This window comes from Gopherus flavomarginatus, chromosome 1 (genome assembly GCF_025201925.1).
Source record: "Gopherus flavomarginatus isolate rGopFla2 chromosome 1, rGopFla2.mat.asm, whole genome shotgun sequence".
NCBI lineage: Eukaryota > Metazoa > Chordata > Testudines > Testudinidae > Gopherus > Gopherus flavomarginatus.
The window spans coordinates 344,880,392-344,907,107 of NC_066617.1; the positions used below are offsets into that span (position 1 = coordinate 344,880,392).

Below are 26,716 nucleotides of genomic sequence, written 5' to 3' on the forward strand. Positions count from 1 at the left end.
AGACTGTGTGACACCTCCCTTGCCATCTGTCAAAACTTCCAGGTTTGCCCTTTGACACCACCTATGATGCAGTTACGTGCAGTCAATATCAAACCCCTTGGCAAATAGGAAAATGAAAATGTGGGGACCACATAACACCTGTAGAATTGACTATCAAAGTAAACAACACTGAGGCCACTGATGGTTCTTCTATCATTTCCATATTTAATTAGTTTAAACACGTACAGGTATTAATTAGAAGGTAGCTACTGCAGAATCCAGGAACCTTGCTGAAGAATTTAGAGCCAGCTTACCACGCTGTATAGAGGCCCTTGACTGCAGTATCAGCACAAATGTGGAAACTCCATAGGTCTGTCTGCTTAGAGATATTTGCTTAGCTGAAAATGACTGTTTCATTGAAATGAATGACAGATGGTATCCAGTGCTGGATAAAACCAAGACTATGCAGCTACAATATATCCTGTCATGTTGAACATACAGTACCAGTAACTGACATACCAGGCATACTACAGACACACCTTGGATGTTGTGCTGTCTGCTAACACTTTCTGGCCAAACTAGTTACACTTGTATTTATTTTTCAGTAAGTGATTTTTTTTTTTTGGCTAGGCCCAGGTGATAACTTGTGAATAAAACTAGCCTGAATCTGAGCAGCTGGTCCTCCACAGAGGGCTTAGGTAATAGTTTGTAGCCTCATGGAGAGGTGTTTATATGTAAAAGGGGCTCTGTTAGGGGTAGCTTCAAGAGAGGTGTGACCTGGGGAGCTGAACACAGGACTAGGGGTTCATGGGGTCCAAAACAGACTCTGCTACTGACTGCCTCTGTGATTTAGGGCAGATGAATTATCTCTATAGGCCAAAATCAAAGGGAATGTAAATGTATCTGACAGTGGTTAAAGCTGGTCCTCCCCTACAGAAGCCCGGGAAGAACAAGCAGCTTCACTGCCCAGGCTGGCATAAGAGGGTATAATTCACCTTCCCCTGCACCAGAGCAAGTGAATCTGGGCCAATATTCATATCGCCCCGGGAAGACATAAACCAGCACGTAAACACTGATGATTCATTCTTTTCTGGAGCTTTGTCCAGTCTTGGTGTAGGGCTGACAAACCAGCACCTTGCACAGGCACTAAAACTAAAAAGAACTGGATACTTTTATGGACCTGTAATGGGGCACACTCACCCCGCACTGGATGGGGAAGGGTTAACTCCTCATTGTGGGCTGAAGAAATCACGCCCCCACTTCCCTACTGGGCATGCTCCAAATGCAGTACTAGTATAAAAGGGAATGGCCTAGCTCAGTCTGGGCTGACCACCGAGGAGGAAGGCCGCACCTTGCAGGATGCAGCCCGGGAGCAGCGGGAACCCCTGACTGCGGAAGCCAGAGGCGCCGAGACTCAGTCAGACACCCAGATATACCTGTGGATGCCCAAGAGAGATCAGAGTCACTGGGAACCACAATCACTAAGAAGCCTGGAGACCACAATAACACCTCGACTACTGCTTCAAGAGACCTTGTTAGTTAGGAACTAGCTATAGTCCTGAAGGAAGTCGGCATGTTTTGGCTGGAGTTTCACTGACTCAGTGGTGGAAAACCTCACCACTGTTAGGGCCCTGGGCCAGGACCCAGTGGAGCAGGGTGGGGCCAGGTCCCCCATCTCTGGTCACCACCTACCCATTGGCTCTGGCCACGAGGCCCATTGGTTCTGGCTGCTAGGCCTTACCGCCCTGCAGATAAGGGCAACCCCATTGGCTCTGGTCGCTAGGTCACTGAGAGGCAGGGCCGTCCTATTGACTCTGGCCATTGGGCCATTCAGCCTTAAGATGGGGCATCCGTATTACCCTTGCCATTAGGTCTTCTAGCCCGGAGGACAGGGACAGCCAAATTGGCTTTGACCACTAGGCCATACCCTCCCAGTGGCAAATTATATTGACTCTAGCCATTATACCTCACCATCCTGAGGTAGAGGGCAGCTTAGAGCAGGGGGTGCACTCACCCTGCACTGGACTGGGTTCTGCCACCCCATCACAGGGCCATTAACTCCATCCAGATCAGGCATAATGGCACAGGTGGCAGGTAAGTGCCCAGCTCCCATGGAAGTGTGGGTGCTGGGTGCCCAACTGTCATTTGTGCCTGGGAAAAATCTCCCTCCCATCTCATGCTGTGAATGCTCTCAGATCTCACGAGCTAAGCAAGGTGGGTCAGGGTTTGGATAGCGCACTTTCCAAGAAAACATCAGTGCCACAGGAAGTGCAACAGACTCTGCAGGAAGCGGCACTCTTCCTTCTGTGTCAGAACTGGAGTCAGTGCCCCCGCATGTTTTTTTTTCCTTTAGTTGAGACACAAAACTAAAGTCCTGATCTCCATGGTCACTAAAGATAACATGGTTTGTTTGTTTGGTTTGGTTTGGTTGGTGGAACGGAGGTACTAACTACATTGTTCTGGCCACTGTCCAGTTTAGGTATTTGACTCCTGCCTCCCTACATTCTCCACTGCAGTTTCAGCTGTTTACTGTATTTTTCATCCTGTCCTAAATTACTGTGCAATGTTATGGTGCTAAAAAAATAGTTGCCATGATTCACCCCAGAGATAGCTGCATTTCATGATGAATAAAATGATCTCTCTCTCTCGATCTCCCTCTCTAGATAATATATGGGGAAAGGGGAGCATATATACATCTATATAATCTTCATCCTTCACCTATTTCACAAGTGTGTGGCAAGGCTTAATTAAATTAACTAAACCGTATAAAGTGCTTTGAGATTTTCAGATGAAAGGTGCTACAGAAGCACAAAATATTGTTAACACCACCACCAGATCCTGGGTAGTGCAGCAACAAATTGAAACAACAACACTGTTCTTTCCCCCAGTTAGGTATGGCCCTTTGAGTTGTCTCAGCAGTCTTAATCGTAACGATTCCCAGCAATGTAATATGAAGTCTTTCTTTTTTCAAAGTCACTTTAATTTTGTTAATACCACATAGCTCGGAGGATAAGGTCAAGCTCCCACACCATGTCATGCCCAGATAAGGCTAATCTCAAACGACAGCTAGTTCACAGCTGTGCATAGCTGTTCTGCAATATGTGTTCTGTGTTTTAGGCAGTTTGTGTATAGACTGCTTGGACGTGTAGCATAGTAAGAAATGATCAACGGGATTTGGGACCAATATTGTGCATGTTGGATTGACAACCCTAGAGTCCTCTGTTTCTCAAGGGATCAGGTGCAGCATGGGGAGTAAAGTGTAAACTTCCCCATATGACTCTACCCATAAGCCTCTACCCTGACCTGGAGTGATCACCTCTAGGAATGACAGGTGGCATTGATCTCCAAGTCCGTTCATTCCATGGCCTCTCTGCTGCTAAGATATGTTGGGCTGTTTGCTGGGAACTGGTCTGGGACACATACATTTGTTCCACACAGATCCCAAAGCCAGGGTAATAACTTTTAGTCACAGTTAAGCTGGGCTGGATTTGAACCAGCCGGAGTTTCTTTATTCCACTGCTAGAATCTGAGCCATCCACTCCCCCCAAGTCAGCCTGTCATTAAACAGAAGCGGTGGGAATGCTGGCACATATTGTAATAAAGTTTTCTCAAACCCAGAACTGCTCCCAAGTAGCATGTAATAGAGCAGCCAGATTCCCCCAGCAGAGACTTTGCATAGTGTTATGCCCACCAATGTAAAAGCATAGATGAGCTACATGAAAATACAGCAGAATAGTCATGCATAAAAAATGCACAGTGCAGGGCGTGATGGAACTATGAGGAGGGTCAGTGCGTGTCTCTTCTACAACTTCTTACCGCATTTATGTGCTTGCAGACTGAATCAACAGCTGATGCAGTCAGCAAGGATCACTGTTAAGGGACAAAGCTTATAGAGTAAAAAGAAACCAAAACTCCTTTCCCTGATTCCCTTTCCAAGGGGAGGTATAAGCTGAGCTGAGGTTAGGCCCTTGTTTACTGGGGAGCAGACAGATCATGCCGCTGCACCATGTCCCCTTAGTATGCAAGACCAATGAGTTTGGAGGGGGGCTCGGTTGAGCTAAACTGTGACCTCCTTTGTAAAGCCCTTTGCTTAGGATCTCATCTGCCTGCTGCTGTATTCCAGATTCAGTGAGTCACCACTCCCCCAGACTCCAATGGCGTGCCTGCTTGGGGCTGGGGGAACTCCACGGGGACAGAGGACAATAGAGGAGGTGTCCAGCACTGGGATGTACACTTGTAGAGGGTCTGGGAGCTAGGGGCGAACGTGGATGGGTATGTCCTGTCAGCAGGAGGAGGGGGAACAAGTGCTGTTATGATAAAGTGACAGGAGACCAGGTTCCCCTCAAGCTCTATTAGCATCAAGCAGCTTGTGCTTCACACCGTATGTCACTGGGGCAATTACCATCATGCCAGCCCTTCAACCCATCACTGATGGGCCGGGGCCTCCTCCACCCTGAGGCCTCCTGCCCCTACCAGTTTTGCCTGTACCAGCCCTGATGAGCGAACTTAGTGCAAGTGGCTGACCCTCCTGCCCCAAACCTACTGCAGGATGCTGCAGATCACCCTTTCCCCAGCCCGATGGGCTTCTGCCTCATCCTGCTTTCCTAGTTCACCCTCACGGACTTCCATAACCTTCCAGTCTGACTTCACTGGGAGTTTGGGGTGCATGAGGACCACAGGCTGGTTCCTTAGATCCGCTTCCCCTCTCACTGGATGTAGGTAGGCGAGAGACAGAACTGACAGGTATCAGCCTGCCGTCCTAGGGCCAAATTCTGCCACCCTTGCTCATCCCGATTCATCCCTCACACTGCAGATAGCCTCCCTGTAAATCAATGGGTATTTGTGTGGAGTGAGAGATTACTCAGCGTTAGAGTGGCAGAACCTTGCCCCGCATCATTAGCGTTCCTCCTCTGCCTTTTTTCATTGCATGCAAGGCCTTGCACTGACTATGTTTGTCCAGACCAACCAGGATGATAAAGTAACGTCGCCTCAGCCTGAAACACGGGTGGAGGGTTCCTTCCAGCTGAGTCAGGCTCCCAGTGCACATAAAAGAAAAAAAAGGGCGAACGCAACTGAGTTGAGATCTTCAGATGAGCTGGCATGGAAGCATGTATTTGGGAGACTGTGGTCTCTAATGGGAGGCAATGGGAGAGGGTTTGTTTGGGGTATTAGGGTGTGATCCAAAGCCAGTAGAAAGACTATTTTGGACTTCACTGAGCTCTGCATCAGGATCACATTGAATAAAGACCTCAGGTCTTGGATAATTGTTTGGTACCAATGGTCAGTTTAAAAAGTTATGGGGAGTTAAGGAAAACAGTAAATATCCCACAAATCCTACCAAGCAACTGGTAACTGATTTACTCTCACCAAGAGCCATTCCATCCATTTCAGCTGCCTTGAAAGGCCCAGGGATGAGAATTATCAGCTAAAACACACCAGCCCAAGTTCTGCCCTCAGTTCCTTCCACAAAACCCCACTGAAGTCAATAGTGCAACTAAAGGCAGAATTAAGCTCTATGTGGTTTCTTCCCATGCAATAATCCTAGCAGAGAGGAGGTCAGCATAAGCCCCTTATCTACCCGCACCAATGGACACATGCTTCTGCTGTGCCTTTGTAGCACAGCCCATGAATAGGCATCAGCATTTTCCTATTTAGTAGTGAAGGAATAACTTTGTGCTACACTCAGTGTGTCTCAGAGCAGAAGCAGCTTGACATTGACCTTGAAATCCACAGACAGCTTGTCACCCCGGTTGAAACCCTGAACACTTTACAATAAGTGGAAGTCGATTTGTAATGGAATTCCCTTTTGAAGTGCCATAGGCCCTCCATGTGACCACCAGATTGATTTGGTGTTATTAATGTCACTGCAATGAATACCAACAAGAACTGTCAGCATTGGTCACATATCGGAACATATTGCCCCACTTTTCTTTCACCATGTGTCTGTGCAGTTCTGTTTGCCATCCCTATCAGTCATCGGAAGAGAGCTTAGGGACAAACTTTTTGCCTAGGTGAGTAGCTATGTAATAAAAGCCAGACATCATGGCAGCTGTGGCATCGACAATGAGTGAGCAAGTGCCAGCAACTCCAGCGGCCATGTCTTTGAGGACGATGGGAATGGCACAGAGAGTGTCCAAGGGGAAAACGATGATATGAAGGAAGAGTCCAATGGGGACGCTGAGAATCCTATAGATGAGGCTCAGGGTGTTCTGGAAGATCCGGACAAAGCCCATGACGATGTTTGCTGCAACCTTGGCCACATCTCTGGGGATGTTCACCAGCACTATGCTGATTTCTTTGCCATAGGACATCACTCCATTCCATAAGCTGTAGAGTCCGCCCATTGCAGTGTTGCTGAGCTGCTTGATGACATACCACAGGAAATAACACGTGTATCTCACCACCTCCACCAACACATAGCCAACGAGTCTCAGCAGCTTGGTGAAAGGGGCTGCAACAATGCCAGCTACTCTTTTCAGCAGGCTACCCTCTCCATGCTTCTCCTGGTAATTCATGTGCCGGTCGACTCTCCCGGCCGTGGTTTGTACTACGTGCTCTTCAGACTGGATCTGATTTATGGTTTGCAATATGGCTTCCATTTTCTCCTGGCTTTGGCTGCCTCCCCCACAATTGCTCTTAAACAAGTGAGCTCCTGAAGGAAGCTGCTTCTCCAGCTCTTCCACAGACAGGTCTTCTATACTGTTTTCACCACTCGGACGTTTCAGAAAGCCCACAGACCATACCTTCGGAGCATCACAGCAAGCTGCCAGCCAGAGAAACTCTGGTATGGACACCTTGTCTTTAACTTTGAGGCTGGATGGAACAGCACCTGCAACAAGATACAGGTGAGCCCCATTTTCACAATGAGGGGCCAAAGCTTGCTCTACTATATCCTCGACATCCTTGTGCCAGCTTTTACTGAGAGAGGGAGTCATAGGGACAGCATTAGTAAGGCTGTATGTGGCTAGCTGGAAATCATTTTCATTGAGGGAGCTGGGGTTTAGTTGCCCTCTCTCATAACCAGAGTCCACATAGTCTGTGGTCAGGGCTTGGTTTGCTCCAAGGTTGTTCACTGAGCCAACAGCAACAGCTTCATGCACCATTTCCTCCAAGTCACTTCCAGGATCATCTATCTGAGACACAAAAGAGAACAATTACTGGATGTGGCTTACCTAGCTGCACACTATGAAGCTGCATTCAAAATGTGCATGGAAATGCACTTGTAGCTCACCCATTGCAACATCCCAGTTAACAGATGATATGAATGCATCCATCATTTCTATTTTTCCTGTAGCTCTTCAGATTAATAGTGTGACAGACCCAAGCCAGTGGGGTACAGGAGTCTGGTAGAGGGCAAATATACTGGTCACTGGGTGAGTAGTTTTCTGTTCCCTAAGTGACCAGAGCAGGGGCTGCACTAGAGTAATCAGGAACCTGCTAGAACCAATTAAGGCAGACAGGCTGATTAGATCACCTGCAGCCAATCAAGGCAGGCTAATCAGGGCACCTGGGTTTAAAAAGGCACTCACTCCAGTCAGGGAGTGGGGAGCCAGAGGAGAGGAAGTGTGTGTGAGGAGCTGGGAGCAAGAGGTGTAAGGAGCTGAGAGTGAGAGGGTGTGCTGCTGGAGAACTAAGGAGTACAAGTGTTATCAGACACCAGGAGGAAGGTCCTGTGGTGAGGATAAAGAAGGTGTTTGGAGGAGGCCATGGGGAAGTAGCCCAGGGAGTTGTAGTTGTCATGCAGCTGTTACAGGAGGCACTAAAGACAGCTGTGATCCACAGGGCCCTGGGCTGCAACCTGGAGTAGAGGGCGGGCCGGGGTTCCCCCCAAACCTCCCAACTCCTGATCAGACACAGGAGAAGTTGACCCAGACTGTGGGGAAGATCACTGAGGTGAGCAAATCTGCCGAATAAGCACAGGACCCACCAAGGTAGAGGAGGAACTTTGTCACAATAGATATATGGCCGGAAGGGATTCTGATGATCTAGTCTGACCTCCTGCATAACACAGGCCATAGCATTTCACCCAGTAATTCCTGTATCAAGCCTATTATTTGTGGTTGAGCTGGACTACAGTATATATTTTAGAAAGCATCCTGTCTTAATTTAAAGACTTCAGATGATGGAGAATGGAGCACATCACTTGGGGGCAGCAGACAGCATACAGAGCCTGTATGTCCCCAGCTATTCTATGGGATCAGTGCTATAGGGGTAGTAAACTCATTTTTGTAATCCCTGCACTAGGAAATCTTAGCTAGTAATTCCTGAGTCAGACATTCCTGCATGGAGTCTTACTTGGAGTGACAATGGAGTCATGCAAGCAAATTAATAAGCCGTCTGAGCAGGAACACAGAGCACTGAGCATAGTCAAAGCAATGTCTGCCCTGTTCTTTCCCAGGATACTACAGCTCTATCTGTTTGCCAGTCATTCTTGCTTGACAGGGCCGGTGCTACCATTAAGGTGAACTAGGCGGTTGCCTAGGGTGCCAAGATTTGGGGGTGCCAAAAAGCGGTGCCCCTAATTTTTTTTTTACAGTGGTTCCTCCCCGAGCCCACAGTGGCTGCTCCACTTCTCCTGCCTCCCAGGCTTGCAGCACCAATCAGCTGTTTGGTGCCGCAAGCCTAGGAGGAGAATTAGAGCAAGGCTGTGTGCTCTGGGAGGACGCGTAGCAGAGGTGAACTGGAGTGGGGAGGTGCTGCATGGCTTGAGGGGGGGAGCCTCAGGGCAGGGGGGGAGCTGCCGCAGGGGGTGGGGGTGGAAGGGGGCGTGGAGAGCTGCCGCAGGGCTGGAGGAGGGAGGGCACAAGGTGGAAGTTTCGCCTAGGACTCAAAACTTCCTTGCACCGGCCCTGTTTCTTGACACGTCCTACATCCTTCTTTTGGAAATTTAAACTGTATAGTCAAAGTCTTTCCCAAATCACATCCTAGGCAGCCCAAATGGCCAAGTGTCTTTTGTATTTAGACAGGCTTAGTTGGGCAGGATGGTTCCAACAGTTTGTGATCTTAGCAGCTTATACACGTGTTGCATCATCTGTCTCTATTTCATTTCTTAATTGACTTATTTAAGCTATAAGTATAGTACGTAAAACATAGGGATTGCCATAGGGATCAGATCTCTGGTCCGTTTAGACCAGTATCCAAAAGTGCCCAGCACCAGATGCTAGAAAGTGCAAGAAACTCCATGGACGGCTGATATGGGGTAATTTGCCCCCATCCCTCCCCGAGTGTCTCACCCTTATCCTTAATAGTCAGAGATTGGGTTAAACTCAGAAGCATAAAGTTTTATATTCTTTCCAAAATTTGTATTAGCATTAGCTATTACAGGTAGGTGTTCCTGTTATCCATATAAATGTCCAATCCCTCTTTCAATCTTGCTAAATTCTTGCCCCTCAGTGACATCCTGTGGCAATGAGTTCCACTGTCTAACTGCAGGTTGTGTGAAAGTTCCTTTTATCATTTTTGAATGTGCCATCTTTCAACATAATTGAACGTCCCCTTGTTCTTGTATTATGAGGCAGGCAGAAGAGAAGTTCCTGCTGTTCTTTCTCTAGGCTATTCATTATTTTATATACTTTTATCATGTCCCCACTTATTTATCTCCTGTCTAAGGTAAACCACCCTAATCTTTTCAATCTCTCTTCATATGAACATATTTCCAGGCCCTTGATTGTTCTTGCTGCCATTGTCTGACACCTAGTAGTTCTGCAATATCCTTTTTGGAGACCAATACACACTGTTTCAGATTAGGCCATATGACTCATTTTGATGCATTATAATATTTTCTGTATTATTCTCACCCTCTTCTTCATGCAACCTAACATCTTGTTTGCTTTTCTGATTGCAGCCTTGCTCATGGGCAGAAGTCTTCACTAAGCTGTCCCCAGTATACCCAAGCCTCTTTCCTGTGCTGAATTTTGTATGTGAATGGAATGGTAGAGACAACACATAGACTCCATCATGTGTCATTACCAAACAGTGAAGGGTACTGTATACAGAACATGTGGCATGAACTTAATTTTCCAAGCACACCAGTTTGTGAATGCAAAACTTCATAGTTATGAATCAGGTAGCAGCTGAGTATGTAGATGGCCAGTTGTCTGCTGTGAGCAGTGCAAGATGGTATATTTCTGAGGTACAAGGTTTGGAGTTGAGGGGATTTGGCTGGTGCCTTTCTCTGTGTGATTCATGAGTGGCTCTGGGAACATTCATGCAATCTAGCTGGATGTGGGGCTCCACATGAGGTTGTGCTGAGTGATAACAGCGCCTGGAGGGGTTTGCTGCTTGTCACCAGCAAAGGACTGTAAGAGACAGCCCAGGATGGAGAGTTAAGGTAGCACAGCAGTCCCACTGTCCCAGGCTGCACCCCGGGATCCCGTCACACACTTCCAAAGTGAAGTAAGGCTACTTTAATGCTGAATAACAGCATCCACACAGGGGATTTAATACAGTTTAACAAATCCACTTCAAAGTCACATGTTTAGTTAATTTGGATTAACTTTCCTGGATGTTCCTGTGTATATAAGCCCTTAGTGACTTTCCCAGGGTCACATAGGAAGTCTGTGGCAGAGCAAGGAATTGAACCAGGGCCTGCTAGCACCCAAACCACTGGACCATCCTTCTTCTCTATAAATATATTCCATTAAAATCCTGACTGCTGGGTCATTGCCCATTGCATGGCTAGCCAACTGTGATAAATGAAAGGGAGGGGTAGGTCCCTTTTACGGACATCCATCCAGCCAGTAGCTGTAAAATCCCCCTGAGTAGCGGTTCTCTAATTGTTCTATCTGTAAAGGGTTAAAAAGTTTCACTGCTATGCATAGGTAAAAGGAAGTGAGTGGGCACCTAGCCAAAGAGCCAAATCTAGCAATAGCCTGAGTTCCCAGAGGTATTTTATTCCTTTTTTTTTTTTAAATAAAATTTACCTTTTTTAAGAACAGAACTGGATTTTTGTGTGCTAAGAGGTTTGTGCATGTTGTTTAATTAGCTGATGGCAACAGCTGGTTTCTTTTGTTTTCTTTCTCAGCTCTTCTCCAGAGGAGTGGGGGTGAAAGGACCTGAGGGTACCCCACAGGAAGGAATTCACAAGTGTGCCTTCCTGGGCTCTCAAAGGGGTTCTGCATTTGGGTGGTGGCAGCATCTACCAAGCCAAGGTCAGAGAAAAGCTGTAACCTTGGGAGTTTAATGCGAGCCGGGAGTGGCCAGTATTAATTTTTAGAATCCTCGCGGATCTGCACTTAAAGTGCCAGAGTGGGGAATTAGCCTTGACTTGTTTGTTTGTTTGTTTTTGTTTTTTGTTTTGTTTTTTTCAGTGAGACTTTCATGCTTTACAGATAGAGCAATTAGAGAACAGCTACTCAGAGGGATTTTATAGTTACTGGCTGGCTGTCCATAAAATACACTCCACCTCCCCCCACCCACCCTGCTTCATTTATCACACCAACAGTGGAGGCTATTGACATTCCTTTTATGTCACATCAAATTATTACCTCTGTGCTACTTTTGGCAAATATTTTTCATACATCCCTGAAGAAACAGACATGGTACACTGGAAGAGACAAGTGACGTGACAAGTTACATCATGATCTATTACAAAATATCATGGGATAGCTCTTAGTCGCTCCAGAGTAAAAAAGAAGTTGCTGTGTGATACTTCACTATATCTGTGTGCGTACCTATGCACATAACTGTGTTCATGCATGTATAGCGGTCATGTCTGGGTGCATATGGCTGTGTATATGTCACTCATGAAATGACTTAGATGATGACTGGTGTCACCACTTTTCTAGATGTGCTAGAAGGCCGTGTGCTGTGCAGATTCCCTTAGGAGCCCCAGTGTGACTCAGCATCACACAGAACAATCTCTAATATCATCACTATTCGTCTTCACTTTCTACCCGCATGACTCGTTGGCAGAGCCAGTGCAAGGCATAAGCAGACAAAGCAATTGCTTAGGGCCTGAGCAACTCAATGGGGCCCCTTATCTGCTTTTTACTATGTGTTTTGTGTGTGTGTGGAGGCCCCTAATGGGCTAGCACCACCTCTGCTCACTGCTGCACCTTTGTTTGCTTATTTCTGGAGAGACAGAGGTCTGATCTGCAGTGCACTGCAGCCCTATACTGGTAAAATCACATCACTCAAGGGTGTGAAAAATCCACCAAACTTCTCCTGCCAGCATAGCTACAGCCTCTTGGGGAGGTGGATTAACTACACTGGTGGGAAATCTCTCTCCCATAGGCATAGAGTGTCTTCATTAAAGCGCTACGTGGCACTGCCGCAGCTTTTTAAATGTAGACTTGCCCAGACAGGGGTGTAGAAAAATCCACTCACTTGCTCCTCAGTGTTTTGATTCTTCGCACTGATTTTCCAGTTACTGGTCTATTTGCCAATTTGTGGAAGGTATTTTTCTTCACTTCCTGTCCTAAACAACTGTGTAATGTTGCTACAGAGTAGTAATCAGTTGCTTTCTTCCACCATGGAGGTGGCTGCATTTCAGTGATTGTTGAATGGGATGCCTGTATATATGATAGTTGTAAAGTGAAAAACCTGGCATGTGATTATATAATTAAAGACTGTATGATGATGCACATGTACAAAGCAGGGGGGGTGTGTATTAAGGTTGTATGGGCAACTTAAATTCTGGCATTTCCTAATTTTTGAGTATTTGACTTTGTACCTTTAACTAAGGTGACCAGATGTCTCGATTTTGTAGGGACAGTCCCAATATATGGGCCTTTTTCTTATATAGGCTCCTATTACCCCCCACTCCCTGTCCCGATTTTTCACACTTGCCATCTGTTCAGCCTACCTTTAACACTTCCTTAGTACATTATATAATGTATGGTAGTACCACCTAGGGGACTCAATCAAGACAGGGTCCTATTGTGCTAGACACTATATAAACATATAATTAATGACATCCTCGGCCCCAGAAAACATATAGTCCAAAACCCAAGACATAATAGGAGGCTGAAACAAGTGAGCAAGGAGGCGAGGACAGAGGAACAAAAATAAAAGGGTGCTTTTGCATTGCCTAACTATGTGTAGTGCTTTAATGGAAAGTACCATGAGAATTGCTTCTATACTACACTGCAATTCCTTCTCAGGCACAGCTCCCAGCAGTGCTAAAGATCAGATCCTTGGGTCTGTGTTAAAGCATTGCTTTTCAAGGATTTCCACAGATACGGCTTTTTGTCTGGCAGTCTCTGCTCCTTGATTAAGCTGCTGTTGGTGTTAGGGAAGCTGCTTTGTCTATACTGACCTAGATCCATATTTATGTTTAAATGGTCCAGTCTTTTAAATAGGAACAACAGTTTTGTTTTAGGGAACATTTGGAGGTTGAAAACTAAAAGCAAAACAAAACGACAAGCAAAAGTGACGGGAATAAGCCTTTTAAATGCAGGCAAATGGATCTGGTTAGACAGAGGATGCAAACTGGATTTCTCTGGTCTAGCACATTTCACAGGAGTTCAGTACAGAGAAGGAAAATCTTAAGCTCCTCCTTTATGTCACATCATCGTTGATCAAAATCAAGCAGAGCTCACTGGTTGCCAGTTTCTGATCTCCAGACACTGACGCAAAGCTGGAATAACTCCATAGGAGTCAATGGTGTTACACTGTGTGAAGTCAGAGCAGCTAAGAGTATCAGAGGGGTAGCTGTGTTAGTCCGTATCCACAAAAACAATGAGGAGTCCACTGGCACCTTATAGACTAACAGATTTATTTGGGCATAAGCTTTCATGAGTAAAAAACCACTTTATTTCAAGCCCTGATTTTTGGATATACAGTAGAACCTCGGAGTTACGAACACCAGGGATACGAACTGACCAGTCAGCCACCACGTCATTTGGAACCGGAAATATGCAATGTGGCAGCAGAGACAAAACATTTTTAAAAATAGTATAGTATAGAGCAGTACTGTGTTAAACCTAAACCACTGCAAAAATAAAGGGAAAGATTTGCCAAGGTAAAGAAACTGTTTCTGTGTTTGTTTAATTTAAATGAAGCTGGTTAAAAGCAGCATTTTTCTTCTGCATAGTAAAGTTTCAAAATTGTGTTAAGTCTATGTTCAACTGTAAACTTTTGAAACACCAACCATAACAATTTGTTCAGAGTTGCAAACAACCTCCATTCCCGAGGTGATCATAACTCTGAGGTTCTACTAATTATAAAATAGTGACTGGCCAAGGTAATTCAGTGTGCAATGCACAAGGATGCAGTGGTGGCTCAAATTGCTGCACTTGCTTCAGGCATGACTGGTCTATAATCCAGGCTGATGAGAAGAGTGGACCAAGGGGAAGACCCCTGTGAAAGTGACTAGATTTTTTTAAACAGAAACCTAAATATTGTGGCAAGGAAGTTTTAGTAGCTGGGAGTGAGGCCAGTCACTGCGTAACAGGGAGGTTTGGCTGCTGAATGGATGCATGTTTGGGGCGGGGGTGGGTGGCGGGGATAAGAGGGCTTGACAGTTGGGTGCAGGAAGAAATTCAAGGTGCTTAGCGTGAGGTATGTAGGAGGCCTGGGTGCTTGGAAGAGGGGACACAGGGAGATATGGAAGCTGGAAGTAAAAGTCAGGCTGGGGACGCTTGTGCCTGGCTCGGGCAGGGGGGCTGGGCAGCTGGGAAGGGCACCTTCCTTGTTGCTGTGTTCTGTTGCCTATGGGACACAGTTGGCAGACGTTGTTCTCTTGTCTAGGTCCTTTTAGGCCCACAACTATTAAAGATTCCTATGCATTATTCAACCTGATAATTACATGGCTTTAAAGAGGCTTTTTCTCTTTTTCAGGTGGCAGGTGGCCACCTTTGATAGGCGACTGCGTAAAATGGAACAAACGCTAGATGAACAGCCAACAATGAACACCCGCTACAGTGACAGAAAGGAAGGATGAACTTGTGGCTAAGACAGGGACTCAAGACAGCTGGGGCACTGGAACAGTTTTCATAGTGGGGGTGCTGAGCACCATTTAACCAAACTGCAAACACTGTATATGATGGAAACCACTTCAAGCCAGGGGGTGTGGCAGCACCCCCAGCATCTCTAGTTCCAGCACCTATAAGGAGAGCTGGGTTCAATTCTAGTACTTTCAGTGTGACTTTGGGCAAGTCACTCAGTCTCTGTGTGCCTCAATTCCCCATATGGAAAATGGGGCAAATAGCAAGTCCCTTTGTATTTGGATTGTAAGCTCTTCGGGGGTGGGGACTGTCTCTTATTGTATGTTTGTACAGTGCCTAGCACAAAGGAGACATGATTTTAGATGGGGCCTCTAGGTTCTACTCTAGTCCAAATAATAATTGTCAGTGCTGTGTGGTCACCCTTAATATGTGCCAGTTTTGCTTTAGCTGAATAGATCAGGTTATGTGCAGTATTATCCTACACTTACTGGTGAAATACCTTGAATACTGCAAATACCAAAGTAAAGTTCTTTAGCTCTCTTAGGCCACTGGTAAGGATTTAAGGGTGAGCACTAAAACATAACAAAGAGTCAGCTAACCATGCAAAGTGTCAGTATAGACAAAAGCAGCGGACACTCAGGTAACATTTTTTTAACTGTATTCTCCTGCCTTGACTGAAAACTTTCATACTGCAGGGCACTATGCTACACCTGTCTTTCCAGCTACAGTATCCACAACAGAGGGACACAAAGAACTGCCATAGCGTCAACTGTGTGAATCACAAATGTGTGTTTTATGCCAGTGCAATGAAGTTAGTGAGCGCTTATCAGCTACTGGATCGGTGCTGGCAGCAGAACAAACATCAACTTGTCACTGAAACTTTTAACCCTATTAGCCACAGCCAGTGCATTCCTCTGTGTTGTGTAATAGCTACTAGGGAGCTAGCTGGGTAGTTTGCAGTGTTATGGTTGTGCTGGTCCCAGGATATGAGAGAGACAAGGTAGGTGAAGTAATATCTTTTATTGGACCAACTTCTGTTGAAAGAGACAAGCTTCTGAGCTTCACAGAGCTCTGACAGACCTGAAGAAGACCTCTGTGAAGCTTGAAAGCTTGTCTCTTCCACTAACAGCAGCTGGGCCAACAAAAGATATTACCTCATCCACCTTGTCTCTCTCAGATAGACAGACAGATCTGGTGGTTTAAAGGGTGAAATCTTTTCTTTCTTTCTTTCTTATTCCATTTTGGATGCAATGCCTTTCAGTTTTCATTGTAAGCACTTTGGGACAAGAGACCATGGATTTGTCCAGGGCTGAACCCAAGAATAAATACTATTTCTAATACATTAGTGTCTAGAAGGATTTCACAACTCCCTGACTTCTTTGCAAAATTCCATCCCCAACAGCCCAGGATAACTACATGCCTTAACTCTTGAGAAGATTTGCTTGACAGCTATTGGGGAGATTGACTTACCTGCGGTTCAACCAGCCAGCTCTCCTCCCCTCTCTGAGCTGCTTTTGTGTATTTAAAAGCAGAATAAAGAGGGGTCTTGTCCTCCGTGCTGTAGAGCGTTGCGAAGCGTGGCTCTTTGTTGTACTGCTGACAGATTTTCACATGGAAAGACTCCGTAAATCCTTCTGGTGGGGTTTCTCCATAAAAGAACTCATTGCATTCAGCAAAGCCAGCTTCATCCACTCCAACAACCCTGCCCTGGGAAAAGCCAGGGAAAGCAAAGATGCAAAGTGAAAATAAAATTGACATCTTCATGGTCCACTGCCTGGAACCGAGAGAAGCCCTGTCTGTCTCTGCTGGATATGATGTAGGACCTGTGCTCTGCGTAATGCACTGCAGTGAAGCCAGAAAGCGACTGGAATCTGGGTGTAGTGTACAAGGGAGATGAAATATGAAACCGCAGACTTTCCCTGCAGGGAGTGAGAGCTTACTGCATAGAGCACATTATGAAACTGAACACGTGCACGGCTCTGCTGACACACACCACACAAACAAATGACATGGGCACCAGGAGATAGCTCCCAATGCCCAGAGCTCAGGGCTAATTCAGTGCAGGACGGAGCTCAATAACTGTTCTGGTTTCTTTGTTTCCCATCATCAGCTGACCAGGCCGGATCGCTGCTCAGAGCCACAGAGTATGTGAAAGGGAATATTTTCCAGGGCTCCAAAGGGGCAGGAGCAGTTCACTTAATGCCAACCCCAGCACCCCTGAGTGGGGGTAGGCAGCATGCCCTCTCCAGCCACAAAGTGACCTATTAGCCAGCTGGCTAATGTGTAGAGAGTTAGCAGAGTCTTGGCACTACCTGGAGCTGACTCCTCTTTGTCACTTTCAGGGTGGCTATCCCACAAAAGCTACTGTTCTCTCAGGACTGACTTCACCTGAGTAAGGAGGGAAATAGACTTCTAGCCTGGAAGATGGCACAACTGATTAACAGAGCTTTAAACTAGGAATTGGGGGGAGATGGTTGAGAGATATCCAGGTAATCTCCATGCCAGATTTTAACATTGAGAGGAAAGAAAACGAAGCAAGAAAGGATACTGTTGTGGGTAGGAGAATGGACATACGGAGGAGGGGTACTGTAGATACAATTCTAATAGGTGATACTGGCGGTAGAACGTCTGGGCCTAATCAGGTAAAGAATGTGAGCAAAGCCAAACAGCAAGAATTAAGATGTTTGTACACCAATGTGAGGAGCCTAGGTAACAAAATGGAGGAACTAGAGCTACTGGTGCAGGAAGTGAAACAGAATATTATAGGATAACAGAAACATGGTGGAATAGTAGTGATGACTGGAGTACAGGTATTGAAGGGTATGTGCTGTTTAGGAAAGACAGAAATAAAGGCAAAGGTGGTGGAGTAGCATTGTATATGAGTGATGAGATAGACTGTAAAGAAATAAGAAGGGATGGAATGGATAAGAGTCTGTCTGGGAAAAAATCACATAGGGGAAGAAAGCTACTAGAGCTTGCCCTGAGATAGTGCTTGGGGTGTGCTACAGACCACCGGGATCTGATTTGGACACGGATAGAGACCTTTTTAATGTTTTTAATAAAGTAAATACTAATGGGAATTGTGTGATCATGGGAGACTTTAACTTCCCAGATATAGACTGGAGGACAAGTGCTAGTAATAATAATAGGGCTCAGATTTTCCTAGATGTGATAGCTGCTGGATTCCTTCACCAAGTAGTTGCTGAACCAACAAGAGGGGATGCCATTTTAGATTTGGTTTTGGTGAGAGGTGAGGACCTCATAGAAGAAATGGTTGTAGGGGACAACCTTGGTTTGAGTGATCATGAGCTAATTCAGTTTAAACTAAATGGAAGGATAAACAAAAATAGATCTGTGACTAGGGTTTTTTATTTTAAAAGGGCTAACTTTAAAGAATGAAGGAAATTAGTTAGGGAAGTGGATTGGACGGAAGAACTTGGGGATTTAAAGGTGGAGGAAGCCTGGAATTACTTCAAGTCAAAGTTGCAGAAACTGTCAGAAGTCTGCATCCCAAGAAAGGGAAAAAAATCATAGGCAGGAGTTGTAGACCAAGCTGGATGAGCAAGCATCTCAGAGAGGTGATTAAGAAAAAGCCTACAAGGAATGGAAGATGGGAGTGATCAGCAAGGAAAGCTACCGTATTGAGGTCAGAACATGTAGGGATAAAGTTAGAAAGGCCAAAAGCCATGTAGAGTTGGACCTTGCAAAGGGAATTAAAACCAATAGTAAAAGGTTCTATAGCCATATAAATAAGAAGAAAACAAAGAAAGAAAAAGTGGGACCACTAAATACTGAGGATGGAAAGAAGGTTAAGGATAATCTAGGCATGGCCCAATATCTAAACAAATACTTTCCCTCAGTCTTTAATAAGGCTAATGAGGAGCTTAGGAATAAATGGTAGGATGACAAATGGGAATGAGGATATGGAGGTGGATATTACCACATCCGAGGTAGAAGCCAAACTTGAACAGCTTCACGGGACAATATCAGGAGGCCCAGATAATTTTCATCCAAGAATATTAAAGGAACTGGCACATGAAATTGCAAGCCCATTAGCACAAATTTTTAATGAATCTGTAAACTCAAGGGTTGTACCGTATGACTGGAGAATTGCTAACATAGTTCCTATCTTTAAGAAAGCAGGAAAACGTAATCTGGGCAACTACAAGCCTGTCAGTTTGACATCTGTAGTATGCAAGGTCTTGGAAAAATTTTTGAAGAAAAAAGTAGTCAAGGACATTGAGGTCAGTGGTAATTGGGACAAAATACAACATGGTTTTACAAAAGGTAGATCATGCCAAACCAACCTGATCTCCTTCTTTGAGACGGTAACAGATTTTTTAGACAAAGGAAATGCAGTGGATCTAATTTATCTCGATTTCAATAAGGCATTTGGTATGGTTCCATGTGAGAAATTATTAGCTAAATTGGAAAAGATGGGGATTAATATGAAAATTGAAAGGTGGATAAGGAACTGGTTAAAGGGGAGACTACAATGCGCCGTACTGAAAGGTAAATTGTCAGGCTGGAGGGAAGTTACTAGTGGAGTTCCCCAGGGATCGGTTTTGGGACCAATCTTATTTAATCTTTTTATTACTGACCTTGGCACAAAAAAGTGGGAATGTGCTAATAAAGTTTGCGGATGACACAAAGTTGGGAGGTATTGCCAATACAGAGAAGGACCGGGATATCATACAGGAAGATCTGGATGACATTGTAAACTGGAGTAATAGTAATAGGATGAAATTTAATAGTGAAAAGTGCAAGGTCATGCATTTAGGGATTAATAACAAGAACTATTGTTATAAGCTGGGGAGGCATCAGGTGGAAGTAACAGAGGAGAAGGACCTCGGAGTATTGGTTGATCACAGAATGACTATGAGCCGCCAATGTGATATGGCCGTGAAAAAAGCTAATGTGGTCTTGGGATGCATCAGGTGAGGTACTTCCAGTAGAGTTAAGGAGGTGTTAGTACCGTTATACAAGGCACTAGTGAGACCATCTGGAATACTGTGTGCAGTTCTGCTCTCCCATGTTTAAGAAGGATGAATTCAAACTGGAACAGGTACAGAGAAGGGCTAGTAGGATGATCCAAGGAATGGAAAACCTGTCATATGAAAGGAGACTCAAAGAGCTTAGCTTGTTTAGCCTAACCAAAAGAAGGTTGAGGGGAGATATGATTGCTCTGTGTAAATATAACAAAGGAATAAATACCAGGGAGAGAGAAGAATTATTTAAGCTCAGTACCAATGTGGACACAAGAACAAACGGATATAAACTGGCTATCAAGAAGCTGAGACTTGAAATTAGACAAAAGTTTCTAACCGTCAGAGGAGTGAAGCTCTGGAACAGCCTTCCAAGGGGAGTAGTGTGGGCAAAAGACATATCTGGCTTCAGGACTAAGCTTAATAAGTTTATGGAGGGGATAGTATAATAAGATAGCCTCATTTTGGCAATTAATTCGTCTTTGGCTACTAGCGGTAAATATGCCTAATGGCTTGTGATGGGATGTTAGATGGGGTGGGATCTGAGTTACTACTGATAATTCTTTCCTGGGTGTCTGGCTGGTGAGTCTTGCCCACATGCTCAGGGATTAGCTGATTGTCATATTTGGGGTCAGGAAGGAATTTTCCTCCAGGGCAGATTGGCAGAGGCCCTGGGGGTTTTTCACCGTCCTCTGCAGCATGGAGCATAGGTCACTTGCTGGAAAATTCTCTGCACCTTGCAGTCTTTAAACCATGATTTGAGGACTTCAGTGGCTCAGACACAGGTTTGATACAGCAGTGGGTGAGTTAGATTCTGTGGCCTGTATTGTGAGGAGGTCAGATTAGATGATTATAATGGTCCCTTCTGACCTTAAAGTCTGTGAGTCTACTAGTGACCTGTGAGTATGCTCCCCAGCCATGTCATGCATGGCTCTGATGTTGAGGTGCAGGAAGAGGTGACCTCCCTCTCCCCTTTTGCACCTGTGCAAGGTGAACCACAGTCACTGGCCCTTAATGCTGAAAAGCCTCAGGCCCAAAGGTCTCACCTGATCTTTGCAGACCAGGACTGACTAACCAAAGGCAGAAATGCAAAAGAGTAGGAGTTGTGGGTGCTCAGCACCTCTGAAATCAGGCCCCTTTAAGGGTCTCAGGTTGGACACACCAGAATTAAGGGACCCATAATCAATGGCTACTATTGAATATTTTGGCCAAACCTGTAGAACCAGAGAAAATGGTATTTAATGGGAAAATAAATTGGAATGAAAGCCATTCATCACTGTCTGTCATGATTTCACCTGTCCAAGGGATGTCTGTATATGGCACCTTGGTCAGTCCCATTTTTGCCCTGTGCAGTCAACTGGGTGAAGGGGGAGACTGTCCTCACAATTCTTCCACTGGAATCTTCCTGTCATTGCTCAGGAACTGAAGGGTTTACAACAAGAGAGTAATGCAAATAACTGTGGCCCCACAGCATCCATTCTGTAAGGCTGAGAGGAAGCAGGTCAAATCCATAAGCAGCTGAAGAAGCGGCTTTTGATGAGATGGGCAATGGCTGAAAGGTAGGAAAAGGAAGGGTTTGGGAGCATGGCAAGAGATGCAGAGAACTGAAAGTGAAGGCTGGGTGTGGCATGTTGACACAAAGTGTGACCACCTGGCTAGAGTGGATGGTGGAAATGGAGAGAAAAGTGGAAGAAGGTGAAACAGGACTGCCTGTAGGCAGATGCAGCGACAGACTGGTAATTTTCAGAACAATGGGCATAGAGAGCATCAGGTGAGAGCCAAGACAATGCATGCTTTCCTGCTGGGGGAGATGGATGGACATGGATGGGTCTATTCGTAAGTCCCTCACCAAAACATCAATAACATACAGATCAGGTCCCACTTAAATAATATTTTATGCTGTTATATCAACCTCTCAAAGTGCCTAACCCTCACAATCTCCTTTGAAGAAGAGAATGATTAGCCCATTTTTCAGAGGGGGAAACTGAGACATAGAGGGGCTAAAGTGGCTTGCTCAAGGTCCCACAGGAAATCTGTGGAAGAGCTGAGAATAGACCAGCTTTAATGATAAGCTTCACCTACAAGTCTTCCCTTACACAGGGAGATGATGTCTAGGAGCAGTACCAAAGCAGGAAAATCTATTGGCACCTTTACAGTGATATTGTCCAATGGAGGAGCCAGAGGTAGGCTGAGAAAACAGTCTACAGAGCAACAGGAAATGTAGTAAATGGGTTTGGTTTGTTTTCAGACATATGCCTGGTTACCCATCGCTGACAGAAAGTGTTAGTCACACTCAGGAAAGATCATGGAAAAGCGATGCAGATACCTCTAGCCTGAGCCCAGAAAAGCAGAGAATCAGCTTCAGTGCAAACCTGGATAGAAAATCTGTGAAAAAGCACCTGGGAAATGAAAAACTGAAACCAGACATGAAGTGTTAAGAGTTTAATTACATTTCAGGCTTACACATATACAGGTGGCACAGGGTAACGTTTTCACAAGCACCCAAAGAGCTTAACTCCCATTTTCACTGGGCATCCAAGTGCCTAAGTCACTTTTGAAAATGGAATTTAGGCTCCTAAGTCACTTGGGTGCTTCTGAAAATGTTACCCCTAATCAAAGATGAATTATATAGGCTTCATATAGGAGGTTCCCCAGGGAGGTGATGGGATGGGATGACAAAAAGGACTAGATGACATGGATAGGCCTCTCAGTTGTTCTCCAGAGTCTCAGCTTTCATTTAAAAAGTCTTTAGCCGAACTGGTTGTGAAGAAAACGGTGAACATGTGACCTGAGTGTAACTGACGCAGCGACGACTTCTGCATGAGTTTGCAGAAAGTGTGAACTGCCCCATTAATTTCACTGGGTGCTAACTATATGCCAGTGATGGTGTCAATGTTGTTAAGTAATTCACTACTCCACAAAGCACGGAAGGAAGGCAAGGAAGTATCATACAAGGAAGAGCAAAACAATCTACTCTGAGGTCTGGTCTACACTACAGAGTTAGATTGACACAAGGTAGCTTATGTCAATCTAACTACAGAAGTGTCTGCACTTATATTTCACACCAGCTGACAAAACAGCCCCTCTGTGCTGGCTTAATAACCCCACTCCACGAGCAGTATAGAGTCAAGGTTGATGTAGTTAGCTTGACGCAGTGTCAGTGTAAACACTGCATTGGTTACCTCAACTGTTACTGGCTTTCAGGAGCCGTCTCACAGTGCCCGACACTGGCAGTACAATCAACACAAGCACTCCTGGTGAGGACGCACACTGCTGACACAAGGAGCAAAGTTTAGACATGCACAAGCAAGGTAATTATTGTGGCAGCTGTATGCCAACATAAGTTAGGTCAACTTAACTTTGTAGCATAGACATGGCCTAAGTAACTGCTCATTTTGAGGAGGCCCCACAGAAAGGACATAACCAGATTACTTATCCTAGAATCATAGAATATTAGGTTGGAAAAGAACTCAGGAGGCCATCTAGTCCAATCCCCTGCTCAAAGCAGGACCAATCCCCAACTAAATCATCCCAAAGGAGAGGCTCGGCTTTCTAAAGTTTGGGGAATGCTGATGTGCAATTTGTTTCAGTACCAAGATATCTGTTGTGTTCCCTGATTGTGGAGCCATATGTTTGTTTCCTGCATGTAAGACAAATAAATTCAATTAAATAACCCACAAGGCAAGAGGATATTCCTTTTCACAGTGAATCTGATTGGCTCTATAGTACCAGCCAGATCCTGCATTCTCAGGCCCCACACATACCTCATTAGGGCTTCAGGCTTTCAGTTTTAACTGATAAGCACAGATAACACACCCCCAAGCCAAAAATGAAATTGGTGGTTATCCAGTAAACACTTGAAAAACATGAGACATGGTTATTTGTATCTAATAAGAGCTTGTCTACAAAGACCAGTAATTCATACTATGGGGGTGTGATTTTTAAACAGCACAAACATGCTGCGCATTAATTGGTCTGTGTGGACCCTGCTATTGCATATTAAAGGTTCTCATAGGGCTCTTACAACTCATTGCAGTACATACGAGAAAACCCCAAGCCCTCCAATTTGGTGATATTAACATAAAACTCAAAAATTGCTTAAAAATACACCCCCCATGAAATTAATAACCCCTGTAAAATAAAGTACTATACCCAAACTAATGTTTCTAAGAAAAAGGACATCTCTCAAAGTTTGTACAAAATGAAAGGGACGGGTTTAAAAAATCCAAATCCCTTGGCAACAGTAAAGCTGCCTGGCTTGCTTTCCTTCATTCCCAAAATGAGCTTCTCATCCATCTCTCTCTCTCCCCCCCTCTAGACTGGTCACGAATTTGTCTCAGATAGTTTATTTTTTATTACCTGATTTTAAACCCATCTAATCCAGCTGTTTACTGGAGCACACTCAACACCAACTGCTTTTCAGACTGCCACGCCCTCTCCCCTTGTTGTTACTACATGGAGCCCAGCCCTTTATATTTTTTGTTCTAACTGAGCAGAGGAAAATTGGGGGAGGAGAAGAGAACAAGGGCCAAATGTCCAGTTGGTGCATTCCATTTACTTGATATATAGTAGCTGCAAATTTGGCCCTGCTTGTGGCTCTCCCAATGCACATGCCCCCAGGGTGCCAGAGGGCACCTGTAACTGCATGTTCATTATCTCTTGGTGTGGGGGAAAGAAGCCTTTTTTAAAAATTAGGCTTGTAACAGAGACTGGGGAAAAATTGTTTTTGTAAAATAACATCAGCCCCCCTGCTGAGCCAGTGAGCAAAGCAGGAATGTAGCAGGGTGCATTCTGCTCCCACTTTCATGCACCACAGAAATCTGCTCAGACTCCACTGGTTAGAAAGTGCCATTTATTTATGTTCCCTCCACCAACACCTATAAAGTTTTGGGTGGAAGTATTATTTACTGCAGTCGTTGTATCATCAGCCTGCCCTTCCTTGAGACCTGACTGAAATGAATCTGGATTCAGCTAAGTGTGCGCGCGCGTGCTTGCGCCCGCCCCAGCACTTCTTTCCTGTACCTTTTTAATCTATCCTCAATTTATGGGCTAATTAATCCTCTAGCACCCACCCCCTCAGCCTGATTGGGGATTGGGATGCAATTAGCTAATCTGATTGCTCTGGTTTATTGGCTAGCTTCCAGCACTCATAAAGAGTAAAAGGACTTTGGGTGGTGATAGTACTAAAGGGAACTGGGAGGTGGAAGTAGCAGAGATTATAAACTCTTTGGGGGTAGAGCAGTGGTTTTTCAAACTGAGGTACGCGTATCTCTAGGAGTACAAAAGTTGTCGTCAGGGGGTATGTGAGACAATGAATTGTATTCAGTAAGACTTGGCAATCTAATCATAGGTAAATTATGATCCTATTTCAGATGGAGGAACGTGGTAGACTACAATATTTCAAAAGGGGTATGCAGCCTAAAAAGCTTTAAACCCACTGGGGTAGAGGCTATTTACTTTGTATTTGTAGCATAGTGAGGTCCTGACTGGTTGAGACCTCTAGGTATTGCCACAATATAAATAATAATGAAAATAAAATGGGAAGGAGTAGAAATGAAATAAGCATTTCTCTGCAGGTGGGAAGAGAGCACACTTAGAGCCAGGAGCAGCGCCAGGGTTTTTGGCGCCCTAGGCTCACCTGTCCCGCAGCTCTGGTGGACCTCCCGCAGGCGTTCCTGTGGACGGTCCGCTTGTCCCGCGGCTCCAGTGGACCTGCCTCAGGCATGCCTGCGGATGCTCCACCGGAGCCGCGGGACCAGCGGACCGTCTGCAGGCACACCTGTGGGAGGTCCACCACAGCAGTCTGTCGCCCTCCCAAATCCTGGTGCCCTAGGCGACCGCTTAGGTCGCCTAAATGGAAGCGCTGGCCCTGCTTTGAGCTGGTCTACACTATGGGAGGAGATCAGTCTAAGTTATGCAACTCCAGCTATGTGAATAACGTAGCTAAAGTTGACGTACTTAGATCTATTTACCGCGGTGTCTTCCCTGTGGTGTGTCGACGGAGACGCTCTCCCATCAATTCCCCTTGTGCTTCTCATTGAGGTGGAGTACCAGAGTCGACACTAGAGCGATCGGCAGTCATGATACTAGACACGATAAATCGACCCCTGCTGGATCGATTGCTGCCCGTCGATCCAGCCGGTAGTGTAGACATGTCCTTAGAAGTAGTGGGGCATGTTGGCTGAGGCACCTGAGCAGAGGGGTAGAGCTGGGCTAGGATGTGACTTGGGGATATAAACATCTTTTATTTTTAAGTGGAATTCATATGTATGTATCCTGGGGCATTTTGCTTGTATGTTGTCTATCTCCTATTGTAGGTCTGTTTTCTTCTCTGGTTAGATACTAATTAGCCTTTTGGGGCAGAGACAGCGTTTTCTTATGTGTTTGTACAATGACTAGCACAATTGGGCCTGATTTTGTTTGGACCTTTGCTCACTATCACAATCTAAATATGTAACATAAATCTTGACTAATTAATAAAACTGCAGGCTAGCATTATTCATGACTTGATCACAGTCTGTAAGTGCCTACCTGGCTATGTAGATTTCAGGTAGAAGAAAAATCTCCAGTCTAGCAGACATAGACATTACAAGAGCCAGTAGCTGGGAGTTGAAGCTAGACAAAGTCAGACTGGAAGTAAGCTGCAGGCCAGTAACAGTGAGGGTGTCATAAACAGATAGTCAAGGGTTAATAGAACAGAAGTACTTCATGTCTCTTTTGCCTGTAAAGGGTTAAGTTCAGTGAGCCTGACTGTCACCTGACCAGAGGACCAATCAGGGGACAGGATACTTTCAGATCTTGAAGGAGGGAAGTATTTGTGTGTGCTGTTAGTTTTTGTTTGTTGTTCTCTCTGGGTTCTGAGAG

At 45.2% G+C, this 26,716-nt stretch overlaps 2 protein-coding genes across 3 annotated transcripts in view; one reads left to right on the top strand and one right to left on the bottom strand.

The window, feature by feature from the left end:
- Nucleotides 1–5,321: 5,321 nt before the first annotated feature.
- On the bottom strand, nt 5,322–16,812 carry ENDOD1 (endonuclease domain containing 1). Its single transcript, XM_050941807.1, has 2 exons — nt 16,338–16,812; nt 5,322–7,112 (listed from the first exon to the last, which is right to left on the bottom strand). Exons 1-2 carry the CDS (start codon nt 16,629–16,631, stop codon nt 5,949–5,951), a joined length of 1,458 nt encoding a protein of 485 aa, XP_050797764.1. The 5' UTR covers nt 16,632–16,812; the 3' UTR covers nt 5,322–5,948.
- A 116-nt stretch (nt 16,813–16,928) lies between these two features.
- Nucleotides 16,929–26,716, top strand: part of CWC15 (CWC15 spliceosome associated protein homolog) — a 62,667-nt gene continuing 52,879 nt past the window's right edge. Inside the window, exon 1 of one of the 2 annotated variants that reach the window (XM_050942567.1) lies at nt 16,929–17,011. In XM_050942567.1, the coding sequence (XP_050798524.1) occupies nt 17,011 (1 nt within the window). In that variant the 5' untranslated portion in view covers nt 16,929–17,010. The remainder of the gene's footprint in view (nt 17,012–26,716) is intronic. The other variant, XM_050942546.1, reaches the window with a different exon arrangement.